The 16,366-nt window shown below is 45.4% G+C and overlaps 1 protein-coding gene across 2 annotated transcripts in view; it reads left to right on the top strand.

The window, feature by feature from the left end:
• The window catches only part of LOC115482303 (keratin, type I cytoskeletal 19-like), a 47,078-nt gene that overhangs the window by 27,497 nt on the left and 3,215 nt on the right, over positions 1 to 16,366 (top strand). The window contains exons 4-7 of one of the 2 annotated variants that reach the window (XM_030221994.1): positions 5,163 to 5,327; positions 9,392 to 9,517; positions 14,044 to 14,264; positions 15,553 to 15,578. In XM_030221994.1, the coding sequence (XP_030077854.1) occupies positions 5,163 to 5,327; positions 9,392 to 9,517; positions 14,044 to 14,264; positions 15,553 to 15,578 (538 nt within the window). Of the gene's footprint in view, positions 1 to 5,162; positions 5,328 to 9,391; positions 9,518 to 14,043; positions 14,265 to 15,549; positions 15,579 to 16,366 lie in introns of both variants that reach the window. The other variant, XM_030221993.1, reaches the window with a different exon arrangement.

Below are 16,366 nucleotides of genomic sequence, written 5' to 3'. Positions count from 1 at the left end.
TGCCAAAATCCAAGCAGATTCTATATCAACGCGTGTAACTTAATTGGCTTAACAAGCCAATCAGCATTGTTAACTGCACCTAACAAGCAATAATGAGCACTAATTGGCAATAATTAGAATTTACGCGCACAAATCGCTAAGTGTATTCTGTAATGCAGAGTGCCTAAATTTTAATACGCAGAGACAAAAAGAGGCACGGTTATGGGCAGGGAAGTGAGCATTTTGTGGGCATTCTAAAATTGACACTCATACTTATAGATTACGACAAAATGAGAAAAATGGTGAAAAAAAGACTGAAAGGAGCAGCTCGCAGAGTAAAAAACTTGCATCAGGCGTGGATGCTGTTTAAAAACGCCATCCTGGAGGTTCAGGACAAATATATTCCACGTATTAGAAAAAAGGGAAAAAAGACTAAACGTCAGCCGGCGTGGCTAAACAGTAAGATAAAGGAAATCATTAGAGCCAAAAAACAATCCTTCAGAAAGTGGAGAAGAGAACCAACTGAAAGTAACAGGATAGATCATAAGGAATGCCAAGCCAAATGCAAAGCGGAGATAAGGAGGGCAAAAAAGGACTTTGAGAAGAAATTAGCGTTGGAAGCAAAAATACATAGTAAAAACTTTTTTAGATACATTAAAAGCAGGAAACCGGCCAAAGAGTCGGTTGGGCCGCTGGACGAAAATGGTGTTAAAGGGGCGATCAAGGAGGACAAAGCCGTAGCGGAGAAATTAAACGAATTCTTTGCTTCGGTCTTCACCGAGGAGGATTTGGGGGGGACACCGGTGCCGGAAAGAATATTTGAAGCGGGGGAATCGGAGAAACTAAACAAATTCTCTGTAACCTTGGAGGATGTAATGGGTCAGTTCAGCAAGCTGAAGAGTAGTAAATCACCGGGACCTGATGGTATTCATCCCAGAGTATTAATAGAACTAAAAAATGAACTTGCGGAGCTACTGTTAGAAATATGCAATCTGTCCCTAAAATCGAGTGTAATACCGGAAGACTGGAGGGTAGCCAATGTTACTCCGATTTTTAAGAAGGGTTCCAGAGGAGATCCGGGAAATTATAGACCGGTGAGTCTGACGTCGGTGCCGGGCAAGATGGTGGAGGCTATTATTAAGAATAAAATTGCAGAGCATATACAAAAACATGGACTGATGAGACAAAGTCAGCACGGATTTAGTGAAGGGAAGTCTTGCCTCACCAATCTAATGCATTTTTTTGAGGGGGTAAGCAAACATGTGGACAATGGGGAGCCGGTTGATATTGTATATCTGGATTTTCAGAAGGCGTTTGACAAAGTGCCGCACGAAAGACTCCTGAAGAAATTGCAGAGTCATGGAATCGGAGGTAGGGTATTATTATGGATTAAGAACTGGTTGAAAGATAGGAAGCAGAGAGTAGGATTGCGTGGCCAGTATTCTCAGTGGAGGAGGGTAGTTAGTGGGGTCCCGCAGGGGTCTGTGCTGGGTCCGTTGCTTTTTAATGTATTTATAAATGACCTAGAGATGGGAATAACTAGTGAGGTAATTAAATTCGCCGATGACACAAAATTATTCAGGGTCGTCAAGTCGCAGGAGGAATGTGAACGATTACAGGAGGACCTTGCGAGACTGGGAGAATGGGCGTGCAAGTGGCAGATGAAGTTCAATGTTGACAAGTGCAAAGTGATGCATGTGGGTAAGAGGAACCCGAATTATAGCTACGTCTTGCAAGGTTCCGCGTTAGGAGTTACGGATCAAGAAAGGGATCTGGGTGTCGTCGTCGATGATGCGCTGAAACCTTCTGCTCAGTGTGCTGCTGCGGCTAGGAAAGCGAATAGAATGTTGGGTGTTATTAAGAAGGGTATGGAGTCCAGGTGTGCGGATGTTATAATGCCGTTGTATCGCTCCATGGTGCGACCGCACCTGGAGTATTGTGTTCAGTACTGGTCTCCGTATCTCAAAAAAGATATAGTAGAATTGGAAAAGGTACAGCGAAGGGCGACGAAAATGATAGTGGGGATGGGACGACTTTCCTATGAAGAGAGGCTGAGAAGGCTAGGGCTTTTCAGCTTGGAGAAGAGACGGCTGAGGGGAGATATGATAGAAGTGTATAAAATAATGAGTGGAATGGATCGGGTGGATGTGAAGCGACTGTTCACGCTATCCAAAAATACTAGGACTAGAGGGCATGAGTTGAAGCTACAGTGTGGTAAATTTAAAACGAATCGGAGAAAATTTTTCTTCACCCAACGTGTAATTAGACTCTGGAATTCATTGCCGGAGAACGTGGTACGGGCGGTTAGCTTGACGGAGTTTAAAAAGGGGTTAGATAGATTCCTAAAGGACAAGTCCATAGACCGCTATTAAATGGACTGGAAAAATTCCTCATTTTTAGGTACAACTTGTCTGGAATGTTTTTACGTTTGGGGAGCGTGCCAGGTGCCCTTGACCTGGATTGGCCACTGTCGGTGACAGGATGCTGGGCTAGATGGACCTTTGGTCTTTCCCAGTATGGCACTACTTATGTACTTATGTACTTATGTACTTATGTACATGGCTCAGTGCACCTAAATATACACGCCGGGATTTACGCCATGTTTTCATTGGTGTAAATGGATGCGCATAGTTTTGGCCACATAAGCTGCGGTAAAAAGTGGTCTGCGGCATGTAGGTGCTTATTTAGGGTGCATGTTGTGCCACTTTTTACCACGTCTGAAAAAAAGGGTTTTTTTAAATGGGGCGGGAAAAGGGCATGCGGTAAAACTGAAACCAGCATGCGTCTAAAACTGGCCTGAGCCCTTAACGCTTCCCATTGATCTAGCGGTAAGGGCTCACATGGTGACCAGTTGGCGCACGCCAACTGCCCATTACCACAGGAAATGGCGCGTGTGGGAGAAAATAAATAAAGAGATCGCCCAGGTATTATGGGTGCGTGCCAAATCTGAAATTACTGCCATGGGGGCGCAGTAGCATGGCGGTAGTCTCATTTGGGCACATGCTGCATGCGTGTAGACCTAATGTACCTCTGTAAAAGAGCCCCTAATAGTATTCTATATACTGTGCCTAAATCTAGAAGCTGCTTATAGAATACGCTTAGGCGGAAATATTTTCTGCATGGATGATTTAGGCGCCATATATAGAATCTCCTCCATGGGGTGTCACATAAAAAAATCCTAAATAGTGTTGAGGCCCGTTTAGCCCTTTTAAATTGAGGCATAGCCATTCTATTGTGTCGTAATGTCCAGAGGGGGGGGGGGCAAGGGCGGGGCACAGTGAGGGAGGGCCCGAAGGGACGTGATCTGCCGTCTTCACACGGGGGTGAGGCACTGCCGGTTTGAATGCAGGGGGCCTGCTCACGGTGACGGACGGAGGGGGGCTATTGACGGAGCTAAGGGCGGGCAGGTGAGACCGGGGACTGCAGCGCCGGTGGCCTGGGAGCAGGAGAGGGAGGCGACAGTGGTATGGATGCGGGGGGGGGGGGGGGGGGCAGTGGTGGCGGCAGGCCCGGTTCAGTCTCTCGGCGGCCCTGATTTTGCCCCATGCTTTACAGCAGTGTAAAACGTGGGTGTAGCTATAGGGATGTCTTGGGGGCTTGGGCCCTCCCAATTTAGGTTCAGGCTCCCCCTCCCCATATTTGATGTGCTATTTGCTGGTTTGGCTGGGGGGGGGTCCCCAAACCCAGCCAGGGGAAGCCCTTTCCAGCTGATGCTTGATTTCCTGAGCCTCCACGATGCCTACCCTGCTCCCTCTCTCACACCTGCAGTGGGGAGCCCTTATCACCCATTGAGGTGGCGATAAGGGCTCCCGCGCTAACCCGGCGGTAACTGATTAGAGCCAGGTTACAGCCATGCAAGCCAATTCCGGGGGTTTTCTTTTTCCCCCTGGAAATAGCGCACGCTCGAAGTGGGACTACCGCCAGCGGCCATGTTGGGTCAGCAGTAGTCCCGGAAGAGCGAGCGGTAAGCCCCCATTGGGCTTACCACCATTCTATAAAAGGGCCCCATGGTGCCACTGAAAATCTAAGATTGCCAAAGCACTCTCGAGTTAGTGATAGGGCAGACCAGGAGTAGAGTCAGAGAGGAGGTAAGAGTTACCTGCTGGGGACTATGGTCAACTTAGGTCAGTGAAAACGCTGTCCTAAATCAACTGGATAGCTATCCAGGTACGTCTGTTATATACTAGTGGTACCTAGGCAGGCCACTGACTGATACCCAGATCGGTGCCGGAACTAAAAATGTAGACATAATTCAGCTGGCCACTGTTTAGAAAACTGCTGACCATCGCCGGCTTAACATTACCTCCTCCATGTTCAGCAAAGCCTTTTGTAAAATGCTGCCAGAACTGAGCACGTCCTGACCTGGATGTCTGAATGCGGATCTCAACATTCTGTATTAGATGACCCTTATAGTGAGGTAATGCTAGAACAATGAAATGGCACATTCCAAGTACAACAGTTCTTTATAGGTTGAGCAACGTGACTGGCCATTAAATCAATGGAATGTCTGATGCCGTTCCGTGAGTGATGACATTCCAGAGCAAATAATACTGTGAGCAAAAAAAAAAAAAAAAAGAAACTGAACCCATGAGCTATTATTACTATTTATAGCAACTATTAAGTATTAATCAGTTAACTAATGCTGCAGTGGGTTGCCTAGAAAGGCACCTCAAAGTACTTAACTGTATAGGAAAAGGAATTTTTAGAGACGTGTTCCACCTGTTTCTAATAATCTCATGTATAATTCAGTATTATTACAATAATTAATCACTGCAATTAAGTGCAATCATATTTTAGTGCCTCAACTACATATTTCTGTAATTGCAAGATGGCGATAAAATTATGAGGTGAATAACTAGCCACAGGAGAGGACTTAGCAACCTACAAAGAAAGCACCTGATTAGAGGTGGCCGCCCTGCCGCTGGAAGTCCGCCATGTTATTAGAATTAAAATTAAATTAAATCTGACACTGAGTGGCCAAAAGAAATGTTAGGCAGTTGGGGTCCTCTTTTTAAAATTCTGGTTCATGCCTGTTTCATTAGTGGGTTATAAACGACCATTGTGATAAGGTAGCATGGTTATAATAGAAATGTTTCACATTAGTTAGAAGATCAAATAACAGTCTCTTTTTCTATTCATCTACAATCATGTTCCCTCTTGTCTTTCTTGGTTTCAATGAACAGGAGATGGATGCCCTCCAGGCTCGGCAGCGCAGCTCTACAGTCGATGTACAGGTTGCTGCGGCACCATCTGTAGATCTCACGAAGATACTCGCTGAGATGAGACAGGAATACGAAGCTATTATTGAGAAGAATCGTGAAGAGGCTGCATCCTGGTACAAACAGAAGGTATGAGAGACAGGACCGGAACACTGCCATGACAGTTTCAAACAGGGCACAGGGTAAAAATATTCAGTTAGATTGGGATTTTTTTTTTCCTGATTCTTGAACTAGGAAAGGAATGGAAAATAAAAATGAGGACGTTATAATGCCTTTTTATTGCTCCATGATGTGCAATTCTGGTCACCGCATCTCAAAAAAGATATAGTGGAATTAGAAAAGGTACAGTGAAGGAAGACAAAAATGATAAAGGGGATGGGACGACTTCCCTATGAGGAAAGGCTAAAGCGGCTAGGACTCTTCAGCGGGTAGATGTGAATCATTTGTTTATGTACTTATGTAACTTTTTTTTCAGTTTGTTTCACACATTTATTTTAACACAATGGGTTCAATATTCAGAAAATGCTGAGCTCCTACATTTATGTTCCTACGTTAGCCTTCTAAATTTGCGCCCTATTTTCAGCAAAACATAGCAGCATAATTTTTCAGCTGACAATTCATCTTAATTTAGGAGTGGCCTAATGGTTAGTGCAGTGGACTTTGATCTCACCATCTTTCTCCCCTCCCCAGATCCAGATCAAACATCTTTCTCCCCCCCCCCCCCCCCCCCCTCCCGATGCAACATCTTTCCCTCCCCTGGGCCTACTTGATAACCCTGGTGGTCCAAGTGGGGGCAGGACGGGCTGTCTTTGCATTGAATTTCCGGGTTTCCAAAGCCAGCTAGCACATAGCCGGTTAAGTGCGATATTCAGCTCTTAACTGGCAATGGTTTGCTGCATAAAGATAGGACTGACTTTTATGTGGTCCTATTTATGTCCAGGCTCTAGGATTGAATTTCCGGGTATATATAGCCGGTTAAGGGAAAGGGAAGCCGGTTAAGGGAAAGGGAAATGGGACTTGATATACTGCCTTTCTGAGGTTTTTGCAACTACATTCAAAGCAGTTTGCATATATTCAGATACTTATTTTGTACCAGCAACGGAGGGTTAAGTGACTTGCCCAGAGTCACAAGGAGCTGCAGTGGGAATCAAACTCAGTTCCCCAGGATCAAAGTCCACTGCACTAACCACTAGGCTACTCCTCCACTACAGAGTAGCGGTAAACCCAATGCGGGCTTACCGCTCACTCTTCTGAGACTATCGCTGGCGCAACGTGGCCACCAGCTGTAGTCCGGCCCTGAGCACACACCATTTCCAGGGGATCCATTTCTGGGGGAAAAAGAACCCCCCCGGAAATGGCTTCAATGGGTGGCAGTCAGGGCTTCCCGCCGCATGACCATACAGTAAGAGTTCTTTTACTGCATGGCCATGTGTGCTGGGGGCTTTTTTACCTGCTGCGGTAAAAAGGGCCCTGGCACATGGAAAAAATTGCCCCTGCCGCTAGCGCAGGGCTCTTTTTTTCACAGCTTGGTATAAGGACCCCTCCTGGCCACTTAATTCATTTTGAATATCAGGCCCCTATATTTCTAAAATGGCAGACATACACCTGTATGTTCTAAAATCCCAACATACATATTTAATGTGCCAGTACACATATGTGTATTTTGCTGTGTTGCCCCATTTGATGTTTAAGATGTTGATAGTTGATAAAAGGGCTGCTCCTGCTGCATGTGGTTGACACACACATGCTCATTTCTGCTTGTATTTCAGAACTGAATGTATGTTGGCCAATCCTTTTTCAAACTATTAGCAGAAATTCACATGTCAACCTGGACATCTCAATTCTGATTTTCTACTTTCTTTCTAAACTCTGCCTTCATTATAAGGGCGGACTGACCGTTCGGGCAACTAGGCAGTGCCTGAGGGCCCATAGCAGTTGGGGGGGCCCAGTATATCCTCCCCACATGACTGACATCTCTCTCCTGTCTGTCCCCAGGTCTGGCACACCTCCTCACTCTTACCCTTTCCCCCGCTCCGGCATCTCCCCTGTCTCTGAACCCCCCGCATTTACCTCAAAAGTTCTTTTCTCCGTACAGGATCCTGGCATAGGCTGTCTGCTGGTGATGACCAGAACCTTCTCTATACCGTGGTCTGCCTCTTTCTGATGTAACTTTCTGTTTCTGCAAGGGTGAGCTTCGGCAGAGTGAAGGTTCCAGTCAGCGGCAGACAGCCTATGCCAGGACCCTGTACGGAGAAAGGAACTTTTGAAGTAAACACAGAGGGGAGTTGAACTTGGGGACACAGGGGGAGATGTTGGCATTGGGAGGGAGAGAGATGTTGGACCTAGGGAAGGGAGGAAGGGAAGCAGAGATGCTGGACCCAGTTGTGGAGGAGGGGACAGAGATGATGGAGCTGTAGAGGGAGGGGGCAAAGATGGTGCACTCAGGGGAAAGGACAGGTAGAGATGGTGCACCTGGGGGAGAGAGAAAGAATGAGAGGGAAAGATGTTACATCGGGGGGGGGGGGGGGGGGAGGGAGGAAGGAGGGGAAGAAAGATATTTGATCTGGATCTGGGGATAGGAGAAAGATGTTGAATCCAGCGGGGAAGGAGGGAGAGAGGGAGAGATGTGGGACCCGGGGGTACCCATGACCCTTATTGCCCAGGGGGCCCAAATCCCTGTCAGTCCACCCCTGCTTCACTACATGCACATAGTTGCAGCTCTCTCGCAGGTGTAAATTTGTGGAAGAGCTCTCACACCCTACTGGTGATGGTTCTGGGAGCCTGTTTTCCAAAGCAAAGAAGTGTTTATGTTATGTTTATTAAATAGGCAACTTGGAGATTTGTATAGGTGCCCTGTTATAAAATTACTCCCATACTAGTAGTTAAGGAGTGTCTGCGATGCAAAATTATGCAAAGCAGCTCCTAAGCTGTCAGCAACTAGGAGAACAACACACAAAATCTGCTTTCTAGAAGACAGTTTGTTGGAGAATTTCACACAGTTACATGGCTATCCTGGTAGAAGACCTAGAGGGGCATAATCAAAAGGGGCGCCCAAGTTTTCCTGAGGATGTCCTTGCAGGACGTCCCGGCGATGGGGTGGGGAAATCTGTATTATCGAAACAAGATGGGCGTCCATCTTTCGTTTCGATAATACCGTTAGGGATGCCCAAATCGTGAAATTTAGGTCAACCTTAGAGATGGTCGTCCTTACAGATGGTCGTTCTCGATTTTCGGCGATAATGGAAACAGAGGACGCCCATCTCAGAAATGACCAAATCCAAGCCATTTGGTCATGGGAGGAGCCAGCATTCATAGTGCACTGGTCCCCCTGACATGCCAGGACACCAACCAGCCACCCTAGGGGGCACTGCAGTGGACTTCACAAGTTGCTCCCAAGTGCATAGCTCCCTTGTGTGCTGAGCCCCCCAACCCCCCCCCAAACCCCACAACTGTACACCACTACCATAGCCCTAAGAGGTGAAGGGGGGCACCTACATGTGGGTACAGTGGGTTTGTGGTGGGTTTTGAAGGGCTCCCATTTGCCACCACAAGTGTAACAGGTAGGGGGGGATGGGCCTGGGTCCGCCTGCCTGAAGTGCACTGCACTCACTAAACTGCTCCAGGGACCTGCATACTGCTGTCATGGAGCTGGGTATGACTTTTGAGGCTGGCATAGAGGTTGGAAAAAATGTTGTTGTTTTTTAAATTTTTGGGTGGGAGGGGGTTGGTGACCACTGGGGGGAGTAAGGGGATGTGATCCCCAATTCCCTCCGGTGGTCATCTGGTCAGTTCGGGCAACTTTTTGAGGCTTGGTCGTAAAAAAAAAAGTGGACCAAGTAAAGTCGCCCAAGTGCTCGTCAGGGACGCCCTTCTTTTTTCCATTATCGGTTGAGGACGCCCATGTGTTAGGCACGCCCCAGTCCTGCCTTCGCTATGCTTCTGACACGCTCCCGTGAACGTTTGTCATCCCCGCGATGGAAAGCAGTTGAAGACGCCCAAAATCGGCTTTCGATTATGCCGATTTGGGCGACCCTGGGAGAAGGATCCCCATCTCCCGATTTGTGTCGAAAGATGGGCACCCTTCTCTTTCGAAAATAAGCCTGCTAGCGTACTACGCAAAGAGCGTGTCAAATCTTTCTCCCTGCCCTTAGGAACTGAAGCATCACTAAAACTGTTCATATTTCATCTCCTAGTCTTCCACTATGCAGCAGGAAGTGACTACGAACACGGAAGCACTGGAGAGCAGTAGGAAGGAGGTTAATCAGCTGAAACGTACCCTGCAGAGCTTGGAAATAGAAATGCAATCCGAGCTTAGCAAGGTGAGTAAATGGTGACTTAAAATCAGCCAGTACTGGCAATGGATAACTATTTCAAATACATGGTTCAGCTAGGCTTATCTCAGTTCAAAGCAGATCCTTCCCAGGAGAGACATCCCCCCCCCCCCCCCCCCCCAGCATCATTATCGCTTACAGCAATGTGGTTTTTGGAACAGTTTGGATTTAAATTCGAATTTTAGCCTGGTTTGAAGTCTCTGGATGTTTTGCACTCCAAGCAGATCAGCTGGGATGAAAAGTCTGTCAAATTTTCCCTAGTGATCTGGGAAAACATTTGAAACATGTTAAATACAAATCTCAAAGCATATCCAACAGATATCAGTTTCAACTTTTCAAAAATCTTTTCATAAAGGCAGTTAATAAATCCCGATAAGTAAATAGATACCTAAATAAATAAATGCAAAGCAGATTTTTGGATAAGTTTAGAGGTTTTTGATTTTTTGGAAACAAAGAGTTTGAAAAACATTTATGGAGAATCATGAAATTTTTACAGGTTTCATACACTAATCAGCAGTGCTGAAATCGTCTATTGCCAATGTTCAACTTATTCTTGCCACTACGGGCGAATTTATTAAAAAAAGGCAATAAATAAATCCTAAGTAATAAATAAATAAAGTTTTAAAAAGTTTGGACATCTCTATTAAAAAGTCTGAACAGAAAATTACCAGGCCATCACATGCTTGGCCTCAGAACAGCAGGGAGAAAGAAACCCAAGATAGTACTGGGCAGACTTATACGGTCTGTGCCAGAGGCGGTGGTGGGAGGCAGGACTGGTGGTTGGGAGGCGGGGACAGTGCTGGGCAGACTTATACGGTCTGTGCCCTGAAGAGGACAGGTACAAATCAAAGTAGGGTATACACAAAAAGTAGCACATATGAGTTTATCTTGTTGGGCAGACTGGATGGACCGTGCAGGTCTTTTTCTGCCGTCATCTACTATGTTACAAGATTATGTTACTATGTTATTGCCAAACTCAAATATCCCACATAGAGACAGCTAGCAGCAGCATCCTCATGGAATCACAAATTTGCTCCTTTTTACAATTTTTCACAGATGGACTTGACTCCCATTTCCATTCTTTCTTTGTTATCTATGTAAGGTCCCTTTGCTTTCCTAAAGTCAAAATCAGCTCCTACAACAAGTCCTGTATATCCCACCAGCAGTGGAATAGATGGTTTGTGCTAGAAGGCAGCATACAGAGACTGCTATGAAGTTGCACTTTTTGCCAGCTCAGAAGATAGAAAGGAGTTGTAGAAAACAAACAAACAAATAAGTTTTGCCTCTGGAAATGGGAGTTGTGGGTCTTTTTCTAGAACAGTGGTGCCCAAACCTGTCCCCCAGGCAGTCACCTTTCCAGGATATCCGCAATGAATATTCACGAGATAGATTTGTATACCCTGTCTCTCTTGCATGCAAATTCCTCTCATACATATTCATTATGGATATCCTGAAACCCTGATTGACAGGGGGGTCCCCAGGACAGGTTTGAGAACCTCTGCTCTAGAATATGGAGTGAAAAGAGTCACTTGTAAGTGACCACATTGAAATATTGAGATCCCCTTGAGATGAGCTCTCCTGGCATCTTCCAGCTTGGAACCAGTACTCTTGATATGTCAGTGGTCATGCCAGTGGCATATTTAGGGTAGGTTCATCGTGGCATATGCACCCCATGGACATGAATTGAGGTCAAAGGGGGGAAGACTCAGGAGTAATGTCAGGAAGTATTTTTTCACAGAGAGGGTGGTGGATACGTGAAATGCCCTCCCGCGGGAGGTGGTGGAGATGAAAATGGTAATGGAATTCAAACATGCGTGGGATAAACACAAAGGAATCCTGTTTAAAAGGAATGGATCTATGGAATCTTAGCGGAGATTGGGTGGCGACGCCAGTATTTGTAGAGTAAAACTGGTGCAGGGTGGACTTCTACGGTCTGTGCCCTGAGAAAGGCAGGGACAAATCAAACTCAGGTATACATATAAAGTATCACATACCATGTAAAATGAGTTTATCTTGTTGGGCAGACTAGATGGAGGTCTTTATCTGCCGTCATTTACTATGTTACTGTGTTACCCCCTTCAGACCTGGCCCCTCCTTTAAAATCCTCTAGGCATCTTCACCCAGCAGTGGCACTCATTGGCTACCTGTGGCTTGCTCTGGGACCTCCTCTCTGAACCGTCCTGCATGGAGCAGGCCACAGGCAGCCTATGAGTGACGTTTCCATTGCCTTGTGAAGATACTGAGAGAATTTTAAGCTGAGGGGGTGAAAGTGGGGTGGTGGTGCAGGGGGAGGGGGAAGGCACGGGGGCGAGGGAAGACGCACCCCCTGTAAAAAGCTCTTGGCTACACTACTGGGTCATGCTATGTTTGGAAAGGAGCAAGAATCTAGGTATCCAGGCCATGTATTGCTTAAACCCCTGGATCTAACAAATTGGACTGGAAGGGATAGATTTTCAAAAGGGTTTAAGCAAGCAGGAGGGGCTCCTGCCTGCTTAAACCCCAATCAATGGGCCAGGACAGAGTATTCAGTGGCACTTAACCGGGCAGTATTGCTGAATATCCACTCTGACTGCCATGGCACTATCTGGTTCATGCCAGAGCAGTCTGTGGACAGAGTCAGGATAAACCTGGAAGATATGTAGGCTCCGGCGATATGTTTATGTTTATTAAAAACTTGTTATACCACCAAATACCAACATAAAAGGATCTAAGCAGTTTACAATAAAATCAAACAATAGGAAAACATAAAAGAACGCTAAACTGAAATAGGACAGAAAGACAAACACACACCCAAAGTCGTTCATACAAAAAAAAAAGACTATAGACCAGGAGTCATACTGCCAACTGAGGAGAGAGGTATGTCAACCAAAGGCCTGTTGAAAGAAGTAGGTTTCAGGAGGGCTTTAAACCTTTGAAAGGACTGTTCAGAACGTATCGGTCCAGGAAGATAGTGCCAAAGGGAGAGTGCCAAGCAGGAGAACGCTGAGTGTTGAGTGAGTTCATAATTAATATGTCTAGGGTTGGGTATAACCAGTCTATTGGAACCAGGAGACCTAACTTGGTGAGCAGGGGTGTACGGATTGGCTAAATTAGAAAAAGATACAAAGAATATTCAGTCTTGGTGCCCACATAGCTAACCAGGCAGACAGGACTGCACACAAAGCAGTTCTACATGAACTAAATATCGGCTGGCACTTGCATATCTTCAGGGTCCACCGAAGAACCGGAGATTCACTAGCAGTGCCCGGACATGGCCTGACACTGATAATCCGGGTCTAATTCACTGAAATAAAAGATTAGCTGTAGTACTAATAAATGCCAATCAGCTTCCATTGAGTAAAGCAAATAAACCATTTCTTCTGTTGTAAATACTTGCCAATTATTTCTAAGTCAAAGGCAAAGTCTTTGGGAATATGAAGCACCTGCAAGGCATTTCATTTACGATAAACTAGAACGTAGGGTGATATTTAACAAAAGTGGAGTTTCTAAATTTAAGACCTTAGCCAGGTACTCATATTAGGAATTTATTTTCACCCAACCTTAGGGCCCTATGTTTTCATCTGAAACTTTTAAGTTTAAGATCCTAAAACTGAAACATAAATTTAGGCCTGCTTTTCCAGCAGCCTAAGGAGGTCTTTTACTAAAGATTAGCTTGAGTTAACTACAGCAGGGCCATTTGTATTCCTATGGGCCCTGCTGCAGATAACTTGAGCTAATCTTTAGTAAAAAATCCCATTTAGTTAGGTAAGTAGTGCTGAAAATCGATGATAAGGAACTAATATTCCCCTCCCCCCCTAAATCTGCCTCCATAACTCCCAGCTTGGATTGCATATTTTTAAAGACATCCTTGCTTTTTTCACCCAACAGCCTTTTTCTGATACATTTATTGGAAGACTCCTGAAGCAGGCACGTTACATGCCGAAATACGACCCCTGAGGCAGGCGTTGTGTACGCCGAAACACGGCCCGTGTCGGGTCTTATCTCAATAAAGGACTCCTGTTGTCTCAGTCTTGAAGGCCCAGTTGTGCTTTTTTTCTGTTTTCTATTTTGTGTATACTGTTTTACCCTCTCTGGTTGCCTTGACTAATGTTTAGTGCAAGCTTATTTTTAGCGCACGCTAAAAACGCTAGAGCGCCCTTGTAAAAGGACCTCTTAGTGAATCTAAGATCCTACACCTAATAACTCAACCCTGGTAAACTTTCAAAGGAGCCAATTTAAGATACTAACACTCAAAATGACAATCCTAAATCCTTTGAATATTGGCCTCAAAGTAATTTGTTTTCCACAGGAGGGCCTTGAAGAGTATTGTCTTCCATATGGACAAGAACCCCTGAGCCCATCTCATACTTAAAGAGTGAGCCAGGCCTATGACTAATTGCTTTAAGTTCCATAAAGCAAATCATGGAAAATGTTGATTTTGTTGCAACAGTCAGAACTGCTGTTTGCACCCTACATGTTCTCTCACGTCATTAAAAGAAGATGGTGGTCATTAATGGAGATTTCTGGCTTTCTAGAAATGCAGCCTGGAGAACACACTGGCTGAGACTCAGGCCAACTACGCCGTTAAGCTCAAAAATGTGCAGACCGTTATATGCCAGCTGGAGGAAGAGCTGGCCAACGTCAGGATTGACATCGAGAGGCAGGGTAATGAGTATAAGATCCTCCTAGACATCAAAAGCCGCCTGGAAAATGAGATTGCCACTTACCGGCAGCTGCTGGATGGGGATGATGTCAGGTAGGACATGTACATATCCTAGGGTTATCTGAAAGGCTACTCTATAACTGAGTGAGTGCAGTTACATGTGTCTTGCATGCATAAGTGCACAGAAATGCAGCACATACAGATGTACAAACATCACATGCTATTCTATAAGATAGAGGAAAGTGGGAAGTGGACCAATAACTCCAGGGAGACGAGATACTGATGTATAGAGTAGCACTTTATTCACAGACTCGACACAGTACCGTGTTTCGGCCACAGGCCTGCCTCAGGAGTCTCAAAATGATTCTGGTACTAGGAATAGGTTTGAAAGTTGAATGGTCTTGAAAAAGACCTTTAGTAATTTATCTCTGTGCAGTCATACACTGTTATGCTCTTTAACTTTTCAACAGACTGCACAGAGATAAATTACTAAAGGTCTTTTTCAAGACCATTCAACTTTCAAACCTATTCCTAGTACCAGAATCATTTTGAGACTCCTGAGGCAGGCCTGTGGCCGAAACACGGTATTGTGTCGAGTCTATGAATAAAGTGGTACTCTATACATCAGTATCCCGTCTCCCTGGAGTCATTGGTCCACTTCGCACTTTCCTCTAACTGTTGTTCTCTCATGGGAGTTAGTGTTCATCCATCTTGGTGGATCACCTCCTCCTTGATTCTGTAAGATAGCACATAAGTTAAATGGCAGAGAAAGGATTCTATAAAGGACACTCCGGGTTGAATGCTCTTTATATACCCCTCATAGAAGTTTACGATCTATCCACGATTGAAACTAATTAGATCATCAAGAAATGTTTGTTGATTTGTAGTTACAGAACAACGGACATTATTAGGTAAAGGAGCTGAATAATGGAACTGTCTTCCAGGAGATCTGAGAGATATAACAAATTATGTGATGTTTTATCATCGTTTGAAAACGTAGCTTTTACAAAGTACTTGACCATGTAATGAGGTTGTTATTAAGGGTGAAAGCTGGGGGTTTAGTCTTAATGTCTAGAACAGATATATTTTGAAATTTACATGTTAGATATCCATCTTTTGAAACATTTTATTCTGTAATTCGCCATGAAATGATGGTTGGGTGGAAATATAAGTATACTAAACTAAACTTCAGTGCATAGCAAGACGTAGAATTTCAGAGATTGCTAAACATTGGATTCTGATCTCAGCTTAGCTGTTTCTGCTGTCATGCAGGGAACACGTGGAGCTTCCAAAAATGCTTATAGTTGGGAATAATTTCACCGGGAGGATAAACTTAAAATCTGCCAAATATACTCATTGTATTTTATCTTCTTTACAGCAGAACAGATACATCTGAGTTCAGCAAAGGTAAATAAAAAATAAGTATGGTGCTTCTCTATTATTATCTGTTAGTGCATCTCTAGATCTATCAAAGAGACTAGATCATTTGTAGAATGGAGTTAAGAAATAGTTACTCATCCCCCAGGACCAAGATCATTAAGTCTAAAACCCATGTATTATATCTGTGGGAAAGAAAATCAGTTTTGTATGGCAAGATAAATAACTCAAGGGTCTTTTTACTAAGGTGCACCCAAACGTGGCCTGCGCTGGTGTAGGCACATGTTTTGGATGTGCGCTGGTCCATTTCCTCAGCGCACCTGGAAAACAAGGGATTTTTTTTTTATTGTGCTGGAAAATGGATTTGCGGCAAAATGAAAACTAGCGCATCTATTTTCGGCCTGATACCTTAACGCCACCCATCGACTTAGCAGTAAGGTCTCACATGCTAACCGGTCGGCAGGGGCGTAACCAGACTGGCGGGAGGGGGGTCCAGAGCCCGAGATGAGGGGGCATATTTTAGCCCCCCCCAGGACCGCTGACCCCCTGCCACCGCTGTCACTACCATCTTTGACCCCCCCCACGTCAACCCTTTCGACCCCCCCTTCCCGCTGCCGCCAACCCTCCCCCGCTGCGTTGCTGATCTGCAAGGACATCAGACTCGCAGAAACAAAAGCCTTGCTTGCAGATCAGCAATGTGGCCACACCGGAGAAGAGGACCGGCTGGCGGGGGTTGGGGACCCCCACCAGCAAACGTACCTGATGGTGATGGCGGGGGAGAGTTGGTGGCGGGAGGGGGTTCGAGAGGGTTGGCGGCA

The sequence above is a fragment of the Microcaecilia unicolor genome, chromosome 12 (assembly GCF_901765095.1).
Source record: "Microcaecilia unicolor chromosome 12, aMicUni1.1, whole genome shotgun sequence".
NCBI classification, from domain to species: domain Eukaryota; kingdom Metazoa; phylum Chordata; class Amphibia; order Gymnophiona; family Siphonopidae; genus Microcaecilia; species Microcaecilia unicolor.
The sequence above is the reverse complement of the archived record's forward strand: the minus strand, read 5'-3'. Positions and strand labels throughout refer to the sequence as shown.